The 22,740-nt window shown below is 43.6% G+C and overlaps 3 protein-coding genes across 3 annotated transcripts in view; 2 read left to right on the top strand and 1 right to left on the bottom strand.

The window, feature by feature from the left end:
* TIAM2 (TIAM Rac1 associated GEF 2) overlaps positions 1 to 2,792 on the top strand; it is a 184,314-nt gene extending 181,522 nt beyond the window's left edge. The window contains 1 exon segment of the mRNA XM_070417418.1: positions 1,616 to 2,792. Within this exon segment, the coding sequence (XP_070273519.1) occupies positions 1,616 to 2,226 (611 nt within the window). The 3' untranslated portion in view covers positions 2,227 to 2,792.
* TFB1M (transcription factor B1, mitochondrial) overlaps positions 2,619 to 22,740 on the bottom strand; it is a 38,350-nt gene continuing 18,228 nt past the window's right edge. The window contains exons 5-7 of the mRNA XM_070417429.1: positions 19,341 to 19,460; positions 5,330 to 5,457; positions 2,619 to 3,161 (exon numbers count right to left, since the gene is read on the bottom strand). Coding sequence (XP_070273530.1) covers positions 2,918 to 3,161; positions 5,330 to 5,457; positions 19,341 to 19,460 — 492 coding nt within the window. The 3' untranslated portion in view covers positions 2,619 to 2,917. The remainder of the gene's footprint in view (positions 3,162 to 5,329; positions 5,458 to 19,340; positions 19,461 to 22,740) is intronic.
* Positions 15,858 to 16,517, top strand: CLDN20 (claudin 20). Its single transcript, XM_070419180.1, has one exon. It carries the CDS (start codon positions 15,858 to 15,860, stop codon positions 16,515 to 16,517), a length of 660 nt encoding a protein of 219 aa, XP_070275281.1.

Here is a 22,740-nt window from a genome sequence, read left to right as displayed (position 1 = left end):
TTTGTATTTGCATGTGGCCCGCGGGCTGTAGTTTGAGGACCCCTGGTCTAGAGTTTGTCCTTGTGGTTTATGATTTATTAATAGTCATCACAAATGCCGGCATCACCGGAAACTGTCTTCGAATTAATGTAAATGGGAGGCCAGTGTCAGACGGGACAAATCATTTCTTGGAATCAGAATAACCGCTCCTTCCGAAGATCCTGCTAAGACCTCAGCTTCGATTATGGCGCCAGCGAGAGCTTTATATGTATCGCACATGGGCAAGTCAACGTTTATTTTTAATTGCCAGTGTGCGTCATATGTACTGGCTGGTTGGTCAGATGGACGATCACTTCCCCTTTTACATATATAGATAACCACCCCAACCCCAAACCCCCTCTTACCACCACTGACACGGCTACACTTACCATCTTATCTGCTTCTTCCACGGAGATGTACAGGAGTCCAGGGACTGAACTGCTCACCGCAGTATTTCTGGTGCTCAGAACACTGCAGGCATCTTGAAAGTCAGTACTTAATGCCTTAAGATCAGAAACCTAAATCCTCATTCTTACCCTGTTAGAGCAGCAGGTAAATCGCACTGCTCTCAACTTTCTGCCTGTTTTTAAAATTTCAGCTGATACTTGTAGAATATTCTTTCTATAGTAACTATTTTGTTTTTATCTCTGATCTTTTTTTCTTTTTATATTTTATTGATTTTTCACAGAGAGGAAGGGAGAGAGACAGAGAGTTAGAAACATCGATGAGAGAGAAACACCGATCAGCTGCCTCCTGCACATCTCCCACTGGGGATGTGCCCGCAACCCAGGCACATGCCCTTGACCGGAATCGAACCTGGGACCCTTCAGACCGCAGGCTGACGCTCTATCCACTGAGCCAAACCGGTTTCGGCTATCTTTGATCTTGTTTTTACTCTTATAAAATGCATGTCTCTTTCTTTTTGGGTCACAGTGTGACTTCTTCAAATTTACTGTATATTTCCCATTTTTTTCTCTTACCAAAATAAGCCAGGGCTATCAAAACTATGCTGTTGTCTGCAGAAACACAACTAGAGCTCCCTTCCTCCTCCAGCCCCAGAGAAATGAAATACACACACACACGAATAATTATTCACATGAAATCTCTGGAAGTTGGCTAGAAATTCCAGCAGAGACAGTTCTCATGAGAAAACATTTGTCTACTTTGAGTGAAGCAGCAGGGAAATAAGGTGAGAAGGTAGACATAGAAACACGGGGTAGTCTTGTTATCAAATGACAAAGTAAGTTAGTGAAGAAAAGGAACCTAGGTTTTGTAACTAACATGTCAATGTACCCACTGGAAAAGTAGGAATCCTAGCCCTTATACTAGTTTGTAGCTTATTTTTCTATCTAAATAATTGAGCTCTGATAACTGGTCATCCAAAAATACCAAATCCCCCCACGTCAAGTTTCAGATAAAATTTCCACACCTGCAGTATCTGCGTGGATTTCTGCCCAAGTCCCAGGATGCTTGGTAACTGAAGTGAGATGATTAGATCTTCAGTAATTAAGATGTTAAATCGTGTAACTTACATGCAAAAACCACATCTGGTACCTGTTTCTCTGTCACAAGGGGATGTGTGCTCTTCTCCTCGCAGCTTCATGCCGGTCCCTGAAAGTCCTCAGGAATTCCTCCAGCAGCGAGTGGCCGGGTGAGCCGGGCAAGAGCAGCTCGCTGGACTCCGACGACTGCAGCCTGAGCAGCAGCACGCAGAGCAGTGGCTGCCACCCGGCGGGGGGCGGGCAGGACACCCCGAAACACCCCCACACGGGCCTGACAGATTTTCCAGACAATCTCATCAAAGAGAGTGACATTCTGAGCGACGAGGACGAGGACTACCATCAGACTCTGAGGCAGGGCAGCCCCACCAAAGACATAGAGATTCAGTTCCAGAGACTGAGGATCTCTGAGGACCCGGATGCTCCCCCCGCGGAGCAGCAGCTGGGCTCAGCCGGCCAGCCACGAGGGGAGCAGCCCAAACTGGTCCGGGGACACTTCTGTGCCATTAAACGCAAAGCCAACAGCACCAAAAGGGAGAGGGGAACTCTGCTAAAGGCGCAGGCGCGTCACCAGTCCCTTGACAGCCAGCCTACAAATGCCAACCTCGACCTCAACTCCGTGCTCGAGCGAGAATTCAGCGTCCAGAGCTTGACGTCGGTGGTCAACGAGCAGTGCTTTTATGAGACGGAGAGCCACGGAGACTCCTAGTACAGCCTCAATCGGATGCGGACTAAAGTGCTGGTTTTGCTTTTAAACTGGTGGGAAAGTGGAAACTGCAGAAACATTAAACTATTCCTTATTGGGTTTTGGGCAGTATACATTTTCCCACAGAATAGTTGTAAAGATTTAAGTTATTTTAATTTATTGTGAACCAGAAAACTAGATTAAACTGGTCAGAATCTGTAAAATACTTAGTTTATATCCCTTCTGAGCAGGTGTCAAAATGACAGAATCCTTAAAACTGCAGTCTAATTATTTTAATTTATGTGGGAAAAGGAGGGGAAGTTGTGATTAATAGCTTTTAAAAAAGGTCTTTTTTCTCCATCCTCTGGGCATTTACTTTGAGCTGTTAGTTTTTGCTTTATTTAAAGCAGATTTAAGTTATTTTAATGTGGGTTAGGGGCACAATGTGCAGAAATTTCATTTTTGTAAGGTTGTAATAATAGATGCTGTTTATACTAAACATGTCATATCTATGCATATATATATATATTAAAAGAAAGCTTGTACTGTAACTTGATTATATTTATTTTTTTCTACCAACCTGTACAGTAAACGGGAAGAAAGTCACATCTGGCAATTGGTATTTTTGTCATTCTGTAGAAGTCAGAGTACACGTGTGAGACGCTCGACCTGGTGAAAGTCCACGCCGGGTAAGCTGCTAGCCCCTGAAGTGCAGCTATAGACTGCGACTCTCCCTGTCAGCCTCTCTTTCCTGACCGGCGCGTTTGTTTTTCTTGAGCTCTTCTCTGAAATTATAAGCGAAGAGGTGTGGGTCTTCGTCACACATTCTCCGGTACACGTCACAGAGGCTCTTGAAATGGGAGACAGAGAGCTGACAGGGGCGCAGGGTCGGGTCCACATCTGCCAGCTCTAACAGCCGCCCAGTGCATTCCAAGCGCTGGGCTTCAGGGAATAACATTCTGAGAGAGAGAAAAAAATCAGAATTTACTTTAGCAATTCTGCAAATCACAATGCTTCCTTCTACCCTCCTCTGATCATGCCCTGGTTCTGAGAGGGGAAGAGACAGCGGAGCGTTGGTGGCGCCCGGCAGGGAACTTCAGCTCTACCTCCAGGCAGCAGGACCACCGCTAAGGCAGAGGGAGCCTGACCTGCAAGGTATGCCCTCAGGGGAACATGTTTTCGAAGCTCAATCAATACTTGCATCTTTAAGGTGAGTTTAAAGTAACATCTGTTCAGTTGCATTCTTAGAGAGGAATATAAGTTTCATTTGCCTCAATTTTTAATATGCAAGTTGTTTATTGTTGTGGGATACATCATTAGTTCCGATTCTCTATCATTTGAACATAGTTTTTGGGACATTCACCCCAAAAGAATGAACTTTCTTGGCAAAGTTAGAAAACAGTTGAGCCCTGGCCGGTTTGGCTTAGTGGATAGAGCGTCGGCCTGCGGACTGAGGGGTCCCGGGTTCGATTCCGGTCAAGGGCACATGCCTAGGTTGCGGGCTTGGTCCCCAGTGGGGGGCGTGAAGGAGGCAGCCAATCAATGATTCCCTCTCATCATTGATGTTTCTAGCTCTCTCTTCCTCTCCCTTCCTCCCTGAAATCAATAAAAAATTTAAAAAAGAAAAAAAAAGAAAACAGTTGATGTGAAAATGCAAATTGTTATGTCCCCTCTTTAAGATATGTTGAAGCATCTTTAAAACTGATGTGAGGTATACAGTTTATATTTCATCTAACCAAGATCACGGTTTTAAAATGCGTAACAAAACTGACGCTGAAATACTGTGAAGCTTCCCCTGGATTTTACTTTCTTTCCTCGAGTCCGAGGGCTCTGCAGGGCTCATCTCAAAGGGCTTGGGAGAGAGGTCTGAGCCCGCATGCAAGGCGGGTAAGCATGGTGGGACAAAGGCAGAGGCTCTGCACTAAATAGAAATGGGCTTGCGTGCAGACTTCATGATACCATTTTGGCTTGATATCACTAGTCATTAGGGGAATGCAAACTAAAACCACACTATCGTCTCACAATGGACAGAATGGCTATTATCAACAAGTCAAATGACAAGTATAGGCACAGCCGCAGAAAAAGGAAGCCTTGTGCACTGTAGTATTGCAACTTGGTGCAGCCACTACGGAAAACAGTATGGAGGTTCCTCAAAAAAATTAAAAAGAAAACTGTTCAAGCAATTCTACTTCTGGGTAATTAGCCAAATAAAACAACAACATTAATTTGAAAAGATATATGCACCCCCATCCCTGTTCATTTCAGCATTATTTACAATAGCCAAGATTTGGAAACAACGTAGGTGTCCACTGATAGGTGAATAGATGAAAAAGATATATAATGAAATATTACTCAGCCATAAAAAAGAATGACATCTTACTGTTTGCACCAGCCTGGATGGCCCTTGAGGGTATTATGCTAAGTGAAATAAGTCAGTCTGAAAAAGACAAATACCATTTGATATCACTTATATGTGGAATCTAACAAAACAAAAACAGACACAGATAAACTGGTGGCTGCCAGAGGGGAAGGTGGTGGGAGGATGGGTAAAAGGTGAAGGAGAATAAGAGATGCAACGTTGCAGATCTGAGGTAAAGAAGCCACAGGGAAGCAGTGTGCAGCACAGCAAATACCATCAATAGTATAGTAACAACTGTGCCTGGTAACAGATGGCTACTAGACTTACTGTGTGATCACAGTGTAAGGTAATATAATGTCCAACCATTATGTTGTTCACCTGAAACTAACATAATATTGTATGCCAACTATACTTAAAAAACAAAAACACCCACACATTTAGTGTCAGAAATGTTGAGTCGACAGGTCCGGTGGTCTAAGTGCTGATCGAGAGATCATGACCTTCCCAGTACAGGGTCATTACAAACAGCGTGACTGTCAGTTTTAGGTTGTATTTAAGATCAAACTAAACCAAACCTGTCAGTGGTATCTGAGTCTGAATCAAGGTTTCTGTTTTCCTCAGCGGCAAAGGTCTGTGCATCACAGGACTTGAATTGAGAGTACTATTTATAGACCGCTTGAAGAATTATACAAACCCAGTTCTGAATCTTTAAACAGTGACGGAGGATTTTATAAGGTGTGCTAATGAAGGGAAAGAAAGGGCTCTTACCCAAGCCCTCGATGGCAGTATTTCCTCCGGAACTGAAACACGTGCTGAACGACTTTTTCCACCAGCTTGAAGGGCTGCTCTATCTTGGGCTGCGTCAGGGGCGTGAGGTGCACCACGCCCACGTCCACCTTCAAGGTAATAAGCAAACACACATCACTTTGCTGCACATGTAACATTACAAGCAGCTGATCTTTGTAAAATGCAGGAGAAAGGTGTTCCTACATGGACCTCAGTCTCATCTTCTCTAGGCAGGTAGGATGCTACATTTGCATTTGAGCTGAAATCAGTTGGTTGCATCAGTTCTGTAATGACATCCATTAGACCTGTGCCTGACAATGACTTAATTTTAAAATGCAGTTTTCCAGTGGCCTTTAGGATCAATCCAAATCACCATCAAAGCCAGTGGGCAGATAACAGGTAGCACTGCAGGACTTTACTTAGCTTCTGAATGAGTAAAGAATACGCTGCAGCAGCAGTCCTGACCATAAGACGGGGCTTCAAGACCCAGGGAGAAGGCAGACAGGCCCCCGAGGACCACTCAGCATCAAACTCCCCAGAAAGGGAATCCACTCTGACACCACTTACTCGGCACAGACACCGTGAATCCGCTGGACGGAATTCATGAGTGTCGTCTGCACAGCCGCATGGCTTTCTGATACCAACTTTAATGCCCCTGGAGGCGGAGGCAGAGGCAGGGTCCAAACAAAAAAGGGAACCACCAAAAATGTCGCTGTTTCTGTGTCCAGCTGTAGAGATTATTTATCAGAAAATGAAACTTTTCAGGCATATCTGATAAGAGTTACAGCGTGACTTATTCTACAAATGGACTCACTGTGATTCACACAAATATATTCAAAATAACAAAGGAAAAACATTGAAAGTACAAAGGGAGAAATGTGAGCCACACACAAAAATGCCTGACAGACCACGACCTAGGAAATGGGAATTCTGTTCATAATCTGTGGAAGTGTTATCTCTAAGGACTTGCTAAATTTGCTACTTACAACATCACCCAGACTCTACAAAGGCTAAGGAAGTACAGCAGTTTATGACATGTGGTTGTACCACTGCCTTTCAAAAGGGATTCTATTTTTTAAATTCGAAAGGTTATCTTGTTCTCTTAGGAGGCCTTGCTTCTAAAGGATCTAGACAGGGGTGGGCAAACTTTTTGACTCGAGGGCCACAATGGGTTCTTAAACTGGACCGGAGGGCCGGAACAAAAGCATGGATGGAGTGTTTGTGTGAACTAATATAAATTCAAAGTAAACATCATTACATAAAAGGGTACAGTCTTTTTTTTTAGTTTTATTCATTTCAAATGGGCCGGATCCAGCCCGTGGGCCGTAGTTTGCTTGCCCACGGCTGATAGTAGCTGCAAAACTCCTTAACACTGGCCTGTATTATATGAGGGCGGGGGACTATGTTTTTGTTTTTAGGGTGGAGGAGACTCTTTGGACACTAAAAATGAATATGTGCCCAGCATGAGGCGGCTTGGATGGGCTTTTGGTGGGGCCAGCGTGTTTGTCCTAGGGGGGGGCGGGGGTGTTGTTGTGGTCTGAGCTGCCTGCTGCCAAGCTGATCCGGGCCTTCCCTCCTGAGCGATCAATGCCCCTGCCCCCGATGTTTTCAATGGGCCACAGCTGCACCCTGAAGACTGACAGTTGGATGCTGTGGCTGGAGAAGGGTGGTTCTGAGCGGTGGGGTGAAAACTGCCAGAGAAGGGTCTCCACACTGAAGGTGTCCCCTAAATGTCCGCCGGCCTGGGGACTGTTTTAGCGACGAGCATGCCCCTTCGGTGGAACAGCAGTCACTCCACTCCACAGGGACATCAGCAGACAATGTTACATGTTCTTACTAAATTTAATACTTTTCAAGCTGGGTTCTCTATGTTGCTTGTTCCATTTCACCAAGTCTAGTAACAGGTATGTCCTGCAGGAAACCAAGTGCTCTGATGAAAAGGCCAAGAATCCTTAGACCTTCACACAAATACCACAGCCCAGCATCCAGGGGTCTCAGGTCTGCGATCAATACGGAAGCGGGGGGATGGGGGGGGGGGGTGAAGAGGACAAGGCGTTGTGGAGGTGGCAGGTGGTTTCAGGGTTTAGAGCAGGGGTGGGGAACGTCTGGCCCGAGGGCCGTATGAGGCCCAAGAAATCATTAGCTCTGGCCCTGCCAAGGCAACTGCTGGTAGGACTCCAAATTCAATAAATCTAGGAGCTTTTCCCATAGCAACGTGTTTATATTAAGTGAATTATATTAAGCAAATGATGTTATAAATTTCCAAATGGCAGATTTCTAACCTTGGCAGAAAAAAGGTTCCCCACCCCTGATTACGTAAACAGGAGTGCTACCGCAGATTGGGGAGAAAAAAGCATTTCCGTGGGAGGGAAAAGCAGAATCTCCGGCCAGGAGAGTGGAAGCAGCAGCCCAAGCCACACTATGATCTGGAAATGTCACACCCTGCTCTTCTGCTCTTCCCTCCCGCTCCTCTGGGACAGGGAAGTGAGCCCAACTGGGAAGGTTCTAGATTATTCTCTAGACGTTCCCCACCCCATCACTCTAACTCTCCATGCCGCTCCCTGGCACTCGGTCCCTACCTCTCCTTAGGCCGCCCTCCGTGACTCAACTCCCTCCCTCCTCTCAATCCAATTCTTCTTCCTAGTTACCCACAGGCCCTTCTGAAAGGAAACCTAGTCACCAGGTGTCATCCCACGCCTGCCAGTTTCCAGAGAAAAGACTCTTTTAGCAAAATAGGCGGTAAATGTAAGCCCCACCTAACCTACACCACGAACTATTAAAACGCTGATGTTCAGATACTATGAAGACAAACACACAAGTACAGGGATAGATTGTTCTCCTTCCAGTACAGACCCCGCCACTCCCAGCTCCCCTGGGTTTAGACACTTGGCCTCATCTTTATTTGCCTGATTTTGTTCCTCTGAGATACAGTTGGTACTGGCAAATACAGAAAATGCCTAACATTTCAAATAACATTTTAAAATCCTGCGCAAATATAGCAAGCACCCCATGTAAACTAGCAGATTTCTAAAGTTTGAATTTGGTACCCAATTGGCTAACAGTCTATTGTAACTTTAAAAAAAAAGCCCATTCATAATCAAATATAGTTACACTTAGTGGGGGACCCTGTAATTCTCACTGTGCTAAGGGCTCTCCCAGTAATGCGTCCCGCTGCTGTGGGAAATCACTACCACCCTGGCCACCTCTCCTCTAGCCCTGCCCCCACAGCAAGCATCAGAATTTAATGAAGGAGCCCATTTTCTCTGAAACTACAGGAAAGCCACTTGGTAACTATGGTAACAGATACAAAAATGCTTTTTACTTATAATTGAATTCTTATTTAAAATGACAACTGGATTTTTTTCTTCCTGGATTTTAAGTCTATTAAAGGATTTGATTGCAAAAAGGAAGTCAGTACACAGGGAACAGATGCACTTATAAATTCCTGTTTAATGTTGCCAGCCCTTTTCCAAACTCAGTCTCTCAGTGCACCAGTCTAGGTATGGCCTGGTTCCTGACTTAATAAAATTAAGGAATTCACTAAGGAATTTAGAGTGAATTTAAATATCTGCCTCTCAGATCCACTACAATGGTTCGGGTGGACCACCTATGACTCTGGAGTGGCCTGGCCAAGAGGCAGGAACCAGGCTGGGTAAAGAGAGAGGGTCCCAGGGAAGGAGGAAGTGGAGGAGGGGCAGTGACTGAGAGCCGGACCCAAACTAGACGCATTCAGCCCACATCTCAGATACTGCCAATAAATGACCGTGTTTTTTTAACACATTGGATGCGGGAAACGTATTTATACGTTTTATGTTGACTGGTAAACACAATTTTCCAGTGAGTTTTCCAGTATTTGTCTGTTTAAAATTTAAGGAAAATAATTCAGTATACATTTTATAGTAAATCACAAAAAGTTTCATTGAAAAAAAATATGTAAAACTAAAGTTATCGTAATTTTACTGAATGTTGCCATTTGCGCAAAAAATTAAGCAAAAACGGCCCCCATACAATGTGTTAACAATTGTCCTGTTCTTCAAAATAATGTACAAAGAGAATACAATGGTAAGGCCACAACTAATACATACTTATGAGATTAGATTGATCTGCCAATGTCACCTCAATCCAAAGACAGTCTTATTATTCTAAAACAGTGTGATGAAGACTTAAAAACAAGCCCTCAAGATCCTTCTCATGAAGGCAAACAGGAGTAAAATGTTGTAAAAATAAGGTAATCGATAATAGAGCAAATGAAAGTACAAACTATAAGCAGAAACCTGTATGCGACTTGCTACAGACATCATCAGAAACTAGATGGCCTTGTTAGACATTTGAGGACACACAAAAACCCAAGATTATTCATCTTCATTTTCCCCTTATCTACAAACTGCTGATTTTAAATTAAGAAGTCTTCACACTGATCTAAAACATTATATTAAAACTAAATGACCATAAAGAAAGGGGAAACAATGGACTAACTGTGCTCATCGCTGATACTGTTCATTTCCTAAGGCTGGGTCAGAAGACAAGACAAACATGACTTTAAGATTAAGTCAATCACTTTACATTTGTGGGGCTGTAACAGGAAAATGTTAAACTTATGCTGAACTATCATATTTTCAAGGTTGAACAGAAATTACAAAAAGGACTGGTTGTTTTGAAATCCGAACCCCAACTTTTCACTGGAATTAAGTGGGCAGCATTTTAAATGTACAATGTCTGGGCATCATCCCAGACCAGTGGGCTCAGAGCCACGGGCCAGGGGCTGGCCTCCGGGCTCTTCTACAGGCAGCTGAGGCTCAGGTGGGCCGGTGACCAGCATAGGTCAGTTATTGCCATTCTCTCTCAAATATTCAGGTAAATTACCGATTCTTTAAGAAAGCAAAGCAAAGCTTTTCTAAATATCCAGATTATCACTAAGAGAAACAAGCACTACGGCAAGCACTTGTAATTTTTTCTTAAAAACAGAAAACTGCAAACATTTTAAAGGAGAAAACAGACGGCCGCGTCACTGGCCAGCTACTCTGCAGCCACTCGCATGGGTGAGAGGTGAACTTTCCGTGTCCGGCTGCAGAGATGGCAGGGCTCATTGTTCCAGCTTAATGCCGACCACCCCAGGAAGAAGCGACTCCTTATACCAAGACTTGGAAGTACATTCTGTTCCAAGTGGAGGCAGGGCAGTACCATGAGTGCAGAAGGACTTCAAATTTCACAGTGTTCTGGGCCTGACTCCCACCTGCCATGTGTCACCTGCTATTCACTCATTTTACAACCTTCATTGTCACTTCACTTCTCCGGAGCTTACTTTTCTCATCTGTAAGTGAGGACTCTTGTCATCTCACAGGCTTGTGTTGAAAATTAAATAACCTGGTGCCTCAAACAGTACCCAGCAGATAGGAAGCAGCTTATCTGAATGACAGATACTGTTATATCAAGATTATACAACAAGAGAGCTGCAAAATCACTTAAAATTAGTCTCATTTGGAAAGGACAGAATTATACTTTTGTTCATGCAAAGGTAGTGTACAGTTCAGTTGATGTTATTTTATACACTCAGAATCGGTTTCTGGAATCTTCCATTCGATATTTATTGTACCACTTCTCTAAGCCAGCACCGCGGGGAACAGCAGCGAGGGAGGCAGACACAGAGCCTCGCCCTGTGAGGTTTCCCTCTGGAGGTCTTCAACCAGGAGAGGGGCTCGGAGGTTGTAGGGTGCTTGATGAATTTGAAAACTTAGAAACAACCATTTGTTGGTTGAGTGGCAGCTGGATATGGAAGCAAGGTTGGTTTTAAGATCCAGGAAGTGCCAAATGGAAGGATGAATTTGCCACTAACGGACATGGAGAAACTGGGGGACCTGGTATGGGAAGGTCAGGAGCTCGGTCTTGTCTGTGGCAGGTCGGAGATGTCATCAGTGATGTCACACCCACAACTGGATGTACAACTTGGAGAGGCCGGGGAAGAGACATAAACTGAAGAGAAGACACACTTGATTCATCTAGGGAAGTATCTGGACTTAAAGTTTCATTCTCTTTAATTCTGTCCACGTTAGAAAGAGAGAATGATGTCGATGAACTATATTTCTCCATATACCTCTACTTCCCAGAATCTTTCTTATATAAGAAATTCTGCCTGATTAAAGGTCTATAGTTAATAAAAGTTATTTGCATTCCAGAAGTTCACCATTTTATTTTATTTTATTTTTAAATATATTTTATTGTTTTTTTACAGAGAGGAAGGGAGAGGGTTAGAGAGTTAGAAACATCGATCAGCTGCCTCCTGCACACCCCTTACTGGGGATGTGCCCGCAACCAAGGTACATGCCCTTGACCGGAATCGAACCTGGGACCTTTCAGTCCGCAGGCTGACGCTCTATCCACTGAGCCAAACCGGTTAGGGCAAGTTCACCATTTTAAAACAGGCAGTTCCTATTGGATAAGTATCAAGGCAGAAGCATAATAAAAATGTCTGAAAATAGTAAGGTGCATGAAAGCATGCTTAAGCCGTTTATCCCCAGCTGCATTACGCTGGAGGGCAGCGACAAGGGCAGGGGGTCCCTGTGTCAGCCTCAGCACAGGTGGGTGCACCAACAATGACGGCAGGGGGCCGAACTAGCCAAGGCCCTGACAGGACCGGGGGATTGCTTCCGACGCAGCAGGAACAACATGCTGTTCCTGTGAGCAGAATTAGATTTCGCTATTTTAAAAACTGTCTTTTGAAAGTTACTAATTTTGTGAAACCTGATTTCAGACAAGTCACAAGCACCAGAATAAAAAGATAGACTCTGCTATCATTTGTAAAGCACAATCTAGTTAAAAATATTTCAGACCATATTCTTTAATATAATCAGGGACATCAAATAATAAACTGTATCTCCCAACATAGATAAAAATTCAAAAAGAAATTATAACTGTGGACTAAAACATAACATTAAAGAAAAGAAAAGTCTTTTTGTGAGCACCCAAATAATTCCTCCTCTGTATCCAGTGACACAAAAGCATTTTTAGCTTTCAGGTTTCGAAAAAACCCTGTTGGAACAACAACTCCCTCCCTTCCCCGCCTCTCCTTTCTTAATTCTCCCACAGCTCAAAAAATGAGATGGAGAACCTGGTATTTATCTTCCGGCACCATCAGCAGTTTTCCCCCCTCACATTTCTATGTTGCTCTTTATGTGCTATTTTGCAAGTTAGCTTGTTGGAGCTTTATCACTAATATTCAGAAGCAGTAAAGCGAGCCTCTTGTAAGTGGTGTCTCTCCATCAAACCTCACCGGGGTTCATTCGAAGACAACGACCGAAGGGAATTAAAACATTGAAGGCTACGGACAAAAGGTATGGAAAAGGGAAGCTTTTAAAAGCTTAGCGGCCTAAATATAGCTCTTTAAGTACCACTTAGTTTGAATTTTAAGTTGCAAATCTGTTCTTAAATATTACTTTTGATATAAGTAAATCTTGTTAAAACTCATTTTACTCTTTAGTCACATCTACTCCAGACATTCTTTCGGCGGATGGTTCAAATAGAACATCCCCCGGTTCTGCTCTGTACGCACTGTGCTTGGAACCATGAGAGTCGGTTCCGTCCTTAGAGCTGTTTGCTTACTGTCACAGTATTTCTCCACCACCACCACCATGGAAACAAAGTATGCCTTTATTCTCTGCCCGACAGAAATCTGAGAGAACAGGCCACAAACTGCATCGTGCTTGTGGCCGGAAAGGAAAAAAACAAACGGTTTCATGGTGCTCTAGCAAAGATGCCAGTGGACTGTTACAAAAGCAGCAGAACAGAGACCTGCTTTTCGGAGAACACATCCTGTTTGCATACATTCTGTAGGCAGAAGAAAGCATTCAAAGTCCAGTACTCAACAGTAGCGAGCGCTGTGCTCACTGCACGCAGCGTCATATGTTTATGCGGATTTTGCTGTCTGTAATTTATCACTGCCAGTACTTGCTAATGAAGATGAACAAGCTGTCTGGGAGTCTGAAGTACACTGAAATTCATAAAATGTATTGGCTAATGAGAAAAAAAGGGCTATAATTGGGGAGCTGAGCATAGACTGATCAACACATACAGGTTGCTCAACCAAACTAAAAAGACAGAAAAGAGATGCTCAGAGAATGTGAGCAGCAGTCTCGCTCTGCAGAGTCCCAGCTGAACATGGCCCAGACAAGGCAGTAATTTTGTGAGCTGGCTGGCGCTCTAAGCCCAAACCTGAAAACAGCTATTATAAACTAAACATGGGCTTCAGTGTTTTCTTAGGAACTTTTACTTGTGTCCTATTTTGGTCTCGGTATGTAAAGAAATAAACTGGATGATCGCAGGTAGGCCTAGGCACTCTGATCCCTACAGTAAGTCTGATTCTTAAGAATTCAAAATCTAGGGGAAATCCTCTCCTAAAATTGTACATTTCACAGTGTAACATTATGAATAGAGGAAAGGATTCAGCTAGCTCTGGATTTAACTTCTTAGTTAGAACTACAGGAAAGTCCAGACTTAGTCTCCAAGGCTAAGCCATTTGCCCAACTGATGCCCTCTGGAGTCTTTTTTTGTTTTGCTTTTTTAATTTTTGGTGGGAAAGGGAGTGAAGTTGATATTTAAAGGTGTGCCATGCCTTCAGATGTAGCAGTTTTCCCAGCTTCCCACAGGAAGCACCAGGGGTAGATTTCACAGGGGTAGCAGGAAAAGCGTCCAGGCTGCAGGGAGGTGGGAAGAGGGGAAGATCTGGATTTTGACCACCTGCTGCTGAGACCTGGGTGGCACTGGGTGATTTACCTCCTAAACAGGCTAATCTGAAAAAATGATGATGTACAAGATTATATCTACAGTTTCTTTCAGCTCTAAGATTCTATGCCAGTGAATACAATCAGCTTAAGGAAGGACAAGAGAAAAGAAATTGCCATGATATAAAATAAATATCATGACATTTACTTGTCAGATAGAAACAAAAATGAAAATACTAATAACACTGACAATGATAATTTATTGTGTACTTGCCATGGGGGTAGATATTGCTCTAAGTCCTTAAAATGCACTGACGTGTTTAACTCCATGACATAGGTCCTACATACAATCCGCCCATTTTCCAGAAGAGGAGACTGAGGCTCAGAGAGGTTCTGGAAAGCCAAGATTTGACCGATACGTACTGCCTTTTGTCACACATATGACTCACGATAGAACACACTGTTCAGAATGTAATTGCTGTATTTCAGAAGCCATTACATTTCTCCAAGAAGGCAGTAGTGCTGCCAGATTGAAACAGCCAAGCCACGAAGTGCTAGCTTTTCCCTTGGAAAGAATGAAGTGCTACATTATTTTTGGTATCCTTTCACAGACCAGTAACGATGTGGTTATTTCTGTTGAGTATTTTCGAGACTCGACGTCCCTACTGGGGAGCGGTTGGAAGAACCGGTTTTGCAGCAGACTGCTGCATGTGGGTCAGGAAAGGATTCTGGTCCCAACTAGCACGGGTCTCACGTTCTCGCAGCAAGCACAGTAGCCTAATTGTGCCGGTAGTAGCGTCACTGGTCCGCTTCTGAGTACCTTGTACCTAAAGTGGAAGAAGTGCCACCCTCGGTAAGAATTTTGCAAATGTTTATTAACTGGAGCTCAGGGATAATCGTGCAGGTGACGGACTTCTTTCCACTACTTTCCTCTCCTCCTTCCACAACTCCCCTGGGTCATGTGGAGGTACTTGGTGGGCGCTTAATAAATACTTGTTTAAAAAGCCATCTTTTGCATACTTAAAACTTTTCTAAAATATCCATTAATATATATTAAGGGGTTAGTTTAAACTATTCTTTTCTTATTATCTATAGAATATTTTAACTTAAAATAAGTTTTAAAAACCTAAAATGCAATTGAAATTCCTTGCCAGATCTTACAGCTGGAATGTGGTATACCTACCTCTTGGAACCAGGTGCATGCCCACTTGGCAGACACCAGCACAGCTGGGTTTTTTTTTTTTTTTAAAAATATATATATTTTATTGATTTTTTACAGACAGGAGGGGAGAGGGATAGAGTTAGAAACATCGATGAGAGAGAAACATCGATCAGCTGCCTCATGCACGCCCCCTACTGGGGATGTGCCCGCAACCACGGTACATGCCCTTGACTGGAATCGAGCCTGGGACCCTTGAGTCCCCAGGCCGACGCCCTATCCACTGAGCCAAACCGGTTAGGGCAGCACAGCTGAAGTTTTAAAAAGAACCAAGTGGACAGCTCTTTGCTGCCTGCTATACACCCAGCACAGCCACCCGGTCACCCAGGAGGTGGAGTCTCTGAAGGCCCGGGGAGCCTTTCCCGAGCAGCCGCCTCCACGTCCACTGTGGGGCCTGGGCACTCGGCTCCACTGCACACAGAGCCTTTCTCTTCGCTCTTTCTCTCCCTCAACCCCGATTTGCCTTCTTTCCCCAGCCTTTGTACTTGCTCCTCCACTGCACAGAATCTTCAATTTGACCGAGAGCCATCATAATTAAGCACCAGGATTTGCTAGGTGGACAACTGACGCTAACGTCATGGCCTCAGTGTGTCTCCAGCTCCTTGCTTTTGTCCTGGCCTTCTGTGGGGTCTCTGGAGTGCTGGCTGCCACCCTGCTGCCCAACTGGATGGTGAACCTTGACACGGGCTCCAACGTCATCACGGCCATCGTCCAGCTCCAAGGGCTGTGGATGGACTGCACGTGCTACAGCACCGGCATGTTCAGCTGCACCCTCAAGTTCTCCGTTCTGACCCTCCCCACCCACGTGCAGGCTGCGCGCGCCACCATGATCCTGGCCTGCGTCCTGGCTGTTTCGGGGATCTGCACTTCCACGGTGGGGATGCAATGCATTCGCTTAGGAGGGGACAGAGAAAACAAGAGCCACGCTTCTTTTGCTGGAGGCCTCTGCCTCATGTCTGCGGGGATCTCTGGTTTAATACCCACAGTGTGGTACACAAAGGAGATCGTCGCCAACTTTCTGGATCTGACAGTTCCAGAGAGCAACAAGCATGAGCCTGGAGGAGCCGTCTACATCGGATTCATTGCGGCCTTGCTGCTGTTGATCTCTGGCACGATTTTCTGCACTTTCTGCCTGAAAAAGGACCCAGAGGCGTGGCTCCCGCCACCCAAGCAGCAGCACACCCCTACCGCCAAGCCGGAGGGCAGCTCAGCTTACAACCTGAAGGACTATGTGTAAAGCAATGTGTAACCCACATTGAATTTTAGATGCCTGCTGGGACTTTTGTCTTTATTTTAGATATTTATATATACATATATATATATACACACACACACACACCAGGATTATGCTTAACTTTCTCCACAAAGATTTTAAATACTTTAAAATTGGCAAGGTTATTTAAAATGCCAACAAACTCTCATGTACAACTATACCTGTTTTTTAAGATTGTTCTTCACCCCTGTTTTCATGGGTTATCTAAAAGTTTATAATTGGAAGAGACTCTGATTATATTAATAAGGCAATTAATTGATAGCTTTTCTTCCTTTTTAAGATAACCTGTTCACACATTTTCTGAATTGGTACTTAACAGGGTTTTATAGAAGAATTAAATTGCCAAGCATGAGAAGCCCCTGGCCCTGGTGTGAATCCAGGGACAGTTTGCGTTTACTGTCTGGGTGGCGACGCACAGGAACTTGCTTCTGTTTCCCAGTGGCACGGCAAGGCGGCACATTAGGGACAGAAGAGCTGTCCGTCTCTTTCAGACGTCACCCAACCAGCCACCCCAACTCTCCATCTACTGGGAACTCCCTGTCCCTTTTTTCATTTTAGAAAAGTATCTACATACATCTGTGAGAACCGACAAGATGACATTCAAAGATGAGGCGGAACTAAAGGAAGAACACTGGGAAAGACCACCACAGCAAAGCAAAACCAGACCAAACTCCACCCTCTGGGCTTTGGACAGTAAGTAAAGTGAGTGATGACAGTAGTTTGTCTGAACAGGCTCCAGAAGGCCCTCGCCTGCTGCCAGCTAGAGGCTTCTCCAGATGAAGTCATCCAGCCACAACTCACCCCATCTCCTCTACTCTCTCACTGGTTAGTATTTGGATGACAAAGGCTACTTTTAAGTTGTCATTTCATTCTCAAGCTTGACCCACATTAACAAAAACATTGTTGTTCTCTCATTGTTGAGCTGCTTCAATGAGTTAATGCGATGTGCAAGTAATTTTTAAAGTATAAAGAATGCTTTTAAAAATGTAAGTTAAATTATCTTAAGTATTTCAAATATTTTAACAAGAAAATAAAAACTGAATTTTTGATATGCAAAAGAAACATTGCAATGGTTGTTCCTTATAACTTGTTAATTCAAGCTCAGTCACTGCTCACAAGGTAATGGTAAATGGGGAAAAAGAACATTTCTTCGCATATAAATAATTCAGGGATGGGAAGAATACCTTTTATGTGAGTAAAAAAAATGTTCATTTGTTCATACAGAAGTAGAGACTAAAATATTTTATGCCTATTTTACTCAGTAGATCATCATTCTCTTCTCCAACAATGTCATCAGTTATAAATGGAACAGATAAATGAAAAGGCGCTCCTTCATGTATGGATTAGAAAGGTAATCACTGAAATAGAAGTTTAAATGACTTTAAAGTATGCATTCCTTCTGAATGGTCAAAATATTTTCTAAACAAATGTTTTAAAAATACTCCTAATAAAAAGAATATTTTAATGCAGATTAATGGGATAGGATTGCTTTGACACCTATACGGTTCTTTCATTTTGCTTAATGGCTTTATATGCAGTCTACATATCCAATAGTCCTATACTAAAAGTTTACTTTATATCCTATATAATAAAGAGCTCATATGCTAACTAGACCAAACAGCAGAAGAACTGTCTGGATGACCTTCCGGACAACTGTCCAGACAACCTTCTGGATGAAGCTGGGGCTGTGAGGGGCTGTGAGGGGCTGTGAGGGCCTGCCGAGGCTGTGGGGGGCTGTGAGGGCCGGCCGAGGCTGTGAGGGGCTGTGAGGGCCGGCCGAGGCTGTGAGGGGCTGTGAGGGCCGGCCGAGGCTGTGAGGGGCTGTGAGGGGCTGTGAGGGGCTGTGAGGGCCGGCCGAGGCTGTGAGGGGCTGTGAGGGCCGGCCGAGGCTGTGAGGGGCTGTGAGGGGCTGTGAGGGGCTGTGAGGGCCGGCCGAGGCTGTGAGGGGCTGTGAGGGCCGGCCGAGGCTGTGAGGGGCTGTGAGGGGCTGTGAGGGGCTGTGAGGGCCGGCCGAGGCTGTGAGGGGCTGTGAGGGGCTGTGAGGGCCGGCCGAGGCTGTGAGGGGCTATGAGGGGCTGTGAGGGGCTGTGAGGGCCGGCCGAGGCTGTGAGGGGCTGTGAGGGCCGGCCGAGGCTGTGAGGGGCTGTGAGGGCCGGCCAAAGCTGCGAGGGCTGAGCCCCTTGCACGAATTTCGTGTATCGGGGCTCTAGTACTCAATATAAGTGTATATATACTTCAAGAATAATTTCTATTTATTTCTGGACTATTTTCTTCCTAAATACATACAGGAGTGTTTTGAACTCTCAGAAAATAAGCCATTTCATGCAAGTAACATTACCACACTAAGGTCTCTCCAAAAAATGGAAAAAACATTCACGATAAATAAGGTTGATGTAACTTTAGCTAGTATTCTCTAATAGAAATCACACAAAATTACTGATTTTTTTTGAGGATTGGATGACCATATACCTTACCTTCCATACTGAAATAATTTAAAGTGTGAAAAAGGATAACAATAATAATACCAGCATGACCAGGGCAACATGGATAAAAGTGGGCATTTGGTCACTCTAAGTAAGGGGAGAGAAACTGGAATAAAAATGGTGATTTCGATTCACATTGTGGTTTTGATGGTTCTGATTCAGGAGAGGTAAAGGAAAACTGCTGGCACAGTTTGCACATAAGATGAGATCCTAGAGATCATTTCCTCTGACACATCCTCAGAAGAGCAAGGGATACAATTTAAATCCTAGTTCTGGTAGAGTATACAGATCCACAGAAGCTCACCTCCGGTTTGGGAACAAACGCCCGGCCGGGGATTGTGAAGACGTGCTGAACGTGGCAGAGGTACTGGGCCATCACAGACAGGCGGCTGCGCTGCTTGTTCCCCGTACTGGCTGCAAGTCTCTAGGAAAGACAGAAAGGAACTTTAGCAATAACTAACCCAGTCTGATCATAATCAAGACATAAACACTAACAGAAAATGTAAGAGTAACTCAAAGGACCCGTGAACTATGCTCAACCACAGAGCACATTAGGAACATGCACAGTAAAGCTACAATGAGATAAAACTTCCTATCCACAAAATGAACAAAATTTAAATGACACAAAAGAGAACCCGGGCGAGTATCTGGAGCAACAGGAACTCTCACACTGCCTGTGGGAGGGAAATTGGTACAAGCCCTTTGGACCATAATTTGATAACATACATATTAAAGCTGAAGTCAAGTCAACCCCCATGATCCTTTAGGTTTACTGTTAGGACTTTATCCTAGATAACAGTTTATACAGTTACACAAGGAGATGTGTATGTGTAAGAATGAATGTTCACTGCAGCATTACAGGTAATAGTAAAAAAATGGAAAGACAAAAGGCCATCGCAGGTGACTGCGTAAGTACATTGTGGTGATTTCAACAACAGTAAACTATTAAATAACAGTTAAAATGAACAGCAATGATTACCAAGAATGCTCCCAAAATAGAGTAAAAAATAATTAAGTGAAGAAAATATGTATATAAAAACTTCAAAAGATTACTTCTGAGTGTGTGTGTCTATATCTGCAGTGCAAGGAAAAAAAACATGCACAGGAATGATGAATAGAAATTTTAACAAAGTATAACTCATGAAAGGAAAGAAAGGAAATAGAAGAAGGCTCTAAACATATCTACATAATTTCTTAGAAAAAAAAATAGGAAAAATGGTGATATGTTATGACTGGACAAAGCTGAGTCTTGGGGAAAAAACATTAGGCACAGGTGGCTCAGGTGTTGAAGCATCATGCTGTGCACCGAAGGTATGGGGGTTCGAGTCCCAGTCAGGGCACATACCTAGACTGGATTCGATCCCCAGTTGAGGCGCGTTTGGGAGGCAACTGATCAATGTTTGTCTCTCACATCGATGCTTCTCTCTCTCTCCCTCCTTCCTCTCTCTAAAATTAATCAATGAAAACATGTCTTTAGGTGAGGATTCAAAAAAAAAAAATTAGGTATACTTCTCTTTCTAAAATGCATCCTGCTCCTCTGGGCTCTGAGAGCTCACCAGCCATTCTACAGGCCACGTTACGGAGTCCTGGGGCAGGGGGCGAGGGCGGGAGCCTCCCTGCGGAACAGCGGGCTTGTAGAGCTGTGTTTACTGCGGGGCTTTCCCTTTCCTGCTTCACTGTCACGTGCCGACCTCTAACAGCCCCTTTTACTTCGTTGCTTCTAACCTGCTGTGCGCATGAAAACAGCACAATTTGGCTCATAAGATATTTTGCCTTAAGCAAGAATAAAAAATAGGTTTCAATCTGAGATGCTGAGAAAACTTCCTATGGGCTAAGTTAACTGTAGCTTTGTAGCATCTGTTTTGTTATTCAGAAGCCACTCCTCATCCCTTTTTATTTTAAAATTTCTGGCTCTTGTCTGTATTTAGACAGTTGAGATCACTGGGAAGTTGAGTTTATGGCAAGTGATGACATGCTACAGTATATCTGACAAAATAAACTCTTCCTGACTAAAATGTGAAACCAAAAAGTATACATATATTCTCAGCCAATATAAAAAATACAGAGACAAAAAATGGAAGTACAGATTTAAGTTAAAAAGTAAGCTCAAATGGTCAAAAAGAAAAAAAAAAGAGAGCTTAATTTTACCTCTGGTAAAAAATTAATTGAAAATACACTGTGCAAACTGGCACAATTCAAAGCAGTTGTATAAAACTAAAATCTACCATGAACATAATCACCAAATTAGAATATATGTAAGCCAAAAGAAATGTCCAGATTTTAAAAAAGTATTATTTCATCCTGGATTTTCCTCCAATTTGTCACTTTACATCTGAAATGTATGTTCCCACAGATGAAGTCAGAGATTTAAAAATCACTTTAACCAAAAAGCAAACCAGCGAGGCACAAGAGGGGAAGCTAACTGGACATGGAGACACATTTGAGTGCCGTGTCCTCTCCTGCCAGGGGAGGGGCTGTCCTGACCCATAACATCACCCACCCAATCTTTGCAGCCAATGCAGCCGTGGTGTGGAGACGAAACCTTAGGAACAATGTGGCTCAATTCAGAAGAAAGCAGCACACATACAGGAAAAATTCAAGCCACTGACCAAACAGCTCGGCAAAGGGCTTCATTAAAAGCTAGCGTAAGAGTTAAATGGTCGATCAACTGCTGGAACACGATTTGGTATTTCTGTGGTGTATATATTACAGGTAAAGCTATGAAAATCCAAACTCCATTAGAAGACAGATGATTGCAACAGCAAAAGGCCAGGAACCCAAACCAGCTAATTTTTCACTAAAAGGAAATACCTAACCTTTGAGCTTTTAAAAGCATTCTGACTGAGTCTAAGAAAAAAAAAAGGGTCAAAGAATTCGCAAGGACAGTATTACTTTTTTCCCTTATTCATCTAAAAAAAATTTAAGTACAAGGAGAAAAAATTGGCTTATACTTGAGAAGTGAAACAACCACACATCGGGGACAGAGAGAACGACGTAATTAATGAAGAGGTGACTGCCTCCTGCTGGGGATGTGACCATTAGCCAGCCAGGGTCCCTGGAGACAGGAGGAGATGAAGAGGCTGATGCTGGACCCGGAAGGAAAAGACCAGAGGTCCAGCCACGTGGAGAAGCTGAACATCGTGACTTCAGCAGGAAACAGGTGACCTGTGTTCAAGTTCAGCTTTCCCTGTAATGGGCTCATGACCTTTCGGAAAACATTAAATTGCTTGGAGCTTCGGTTTCATCATCTATAAAACGAGGTTAGGTGAGATTTGTTAAGGTATCATTTATTGCTACAGCGTCTGATTCTATTTTACGAGCTGTAGCTTTATAGTGTCTAAATGTCCCTTACTGTGTGTGGGCTGAATTCATACATTCAGACCTTGTAGTCTTAAAGAGAAAGAAGAGGATATGCTCATTTGTTTTATAACTCACCAAGCCAAGCCAAGCAAATGTTTAAAAGTGCTTTCTGGGGTAAAATACAAATTTTCAAAATACAAATTTGTCAAGAGCAAAGAGAGGGCATATAAGAAAACGATGCTATTATATTCTCCCACTGAAACTCTGACTTGCAAAATGTCAAAATCAGTCAGAGGACCAGTGTTTCCCGTACTTCTAAAGCATTTCCTAAATTATAGACTCACTATAAAGGCTTTTCAATATTCATACTAAAATTTAACCAAAATCAACTTTCTTTGTTAAAA

The sequence above is a fragment of the Myotis yumanensis genome, unplaced genomic scaffold, assembly GCF_028538775.1.
Source record: "Myotis yumanensis isolate MYYU_CA2020_CCGP unplaced genomic scaffold, mMyoYum1.0.hap1 SCAF_6, whole genome shotgun sequence".
Classification (NCBI taxonomy): Eukaryota; Metazoa; Chordata; class Mammalia; order Chiroptera; family Vespertilionidae; genus Myotis; species Myotis yumanensis.
This window is presented reverse-complemented; position numbering and strand designations above follow the sequence as displayed.

Excerpts from the sequence above, each read along its gene's own strand:
- CLDN20 (XM_070419180.1), top strand. The coding sequence starts at position 15,858 with ATGGCCTCAGTGTGTCTCCAGCTCCTTGCTTTTGTCCTGGCCTTCTGT.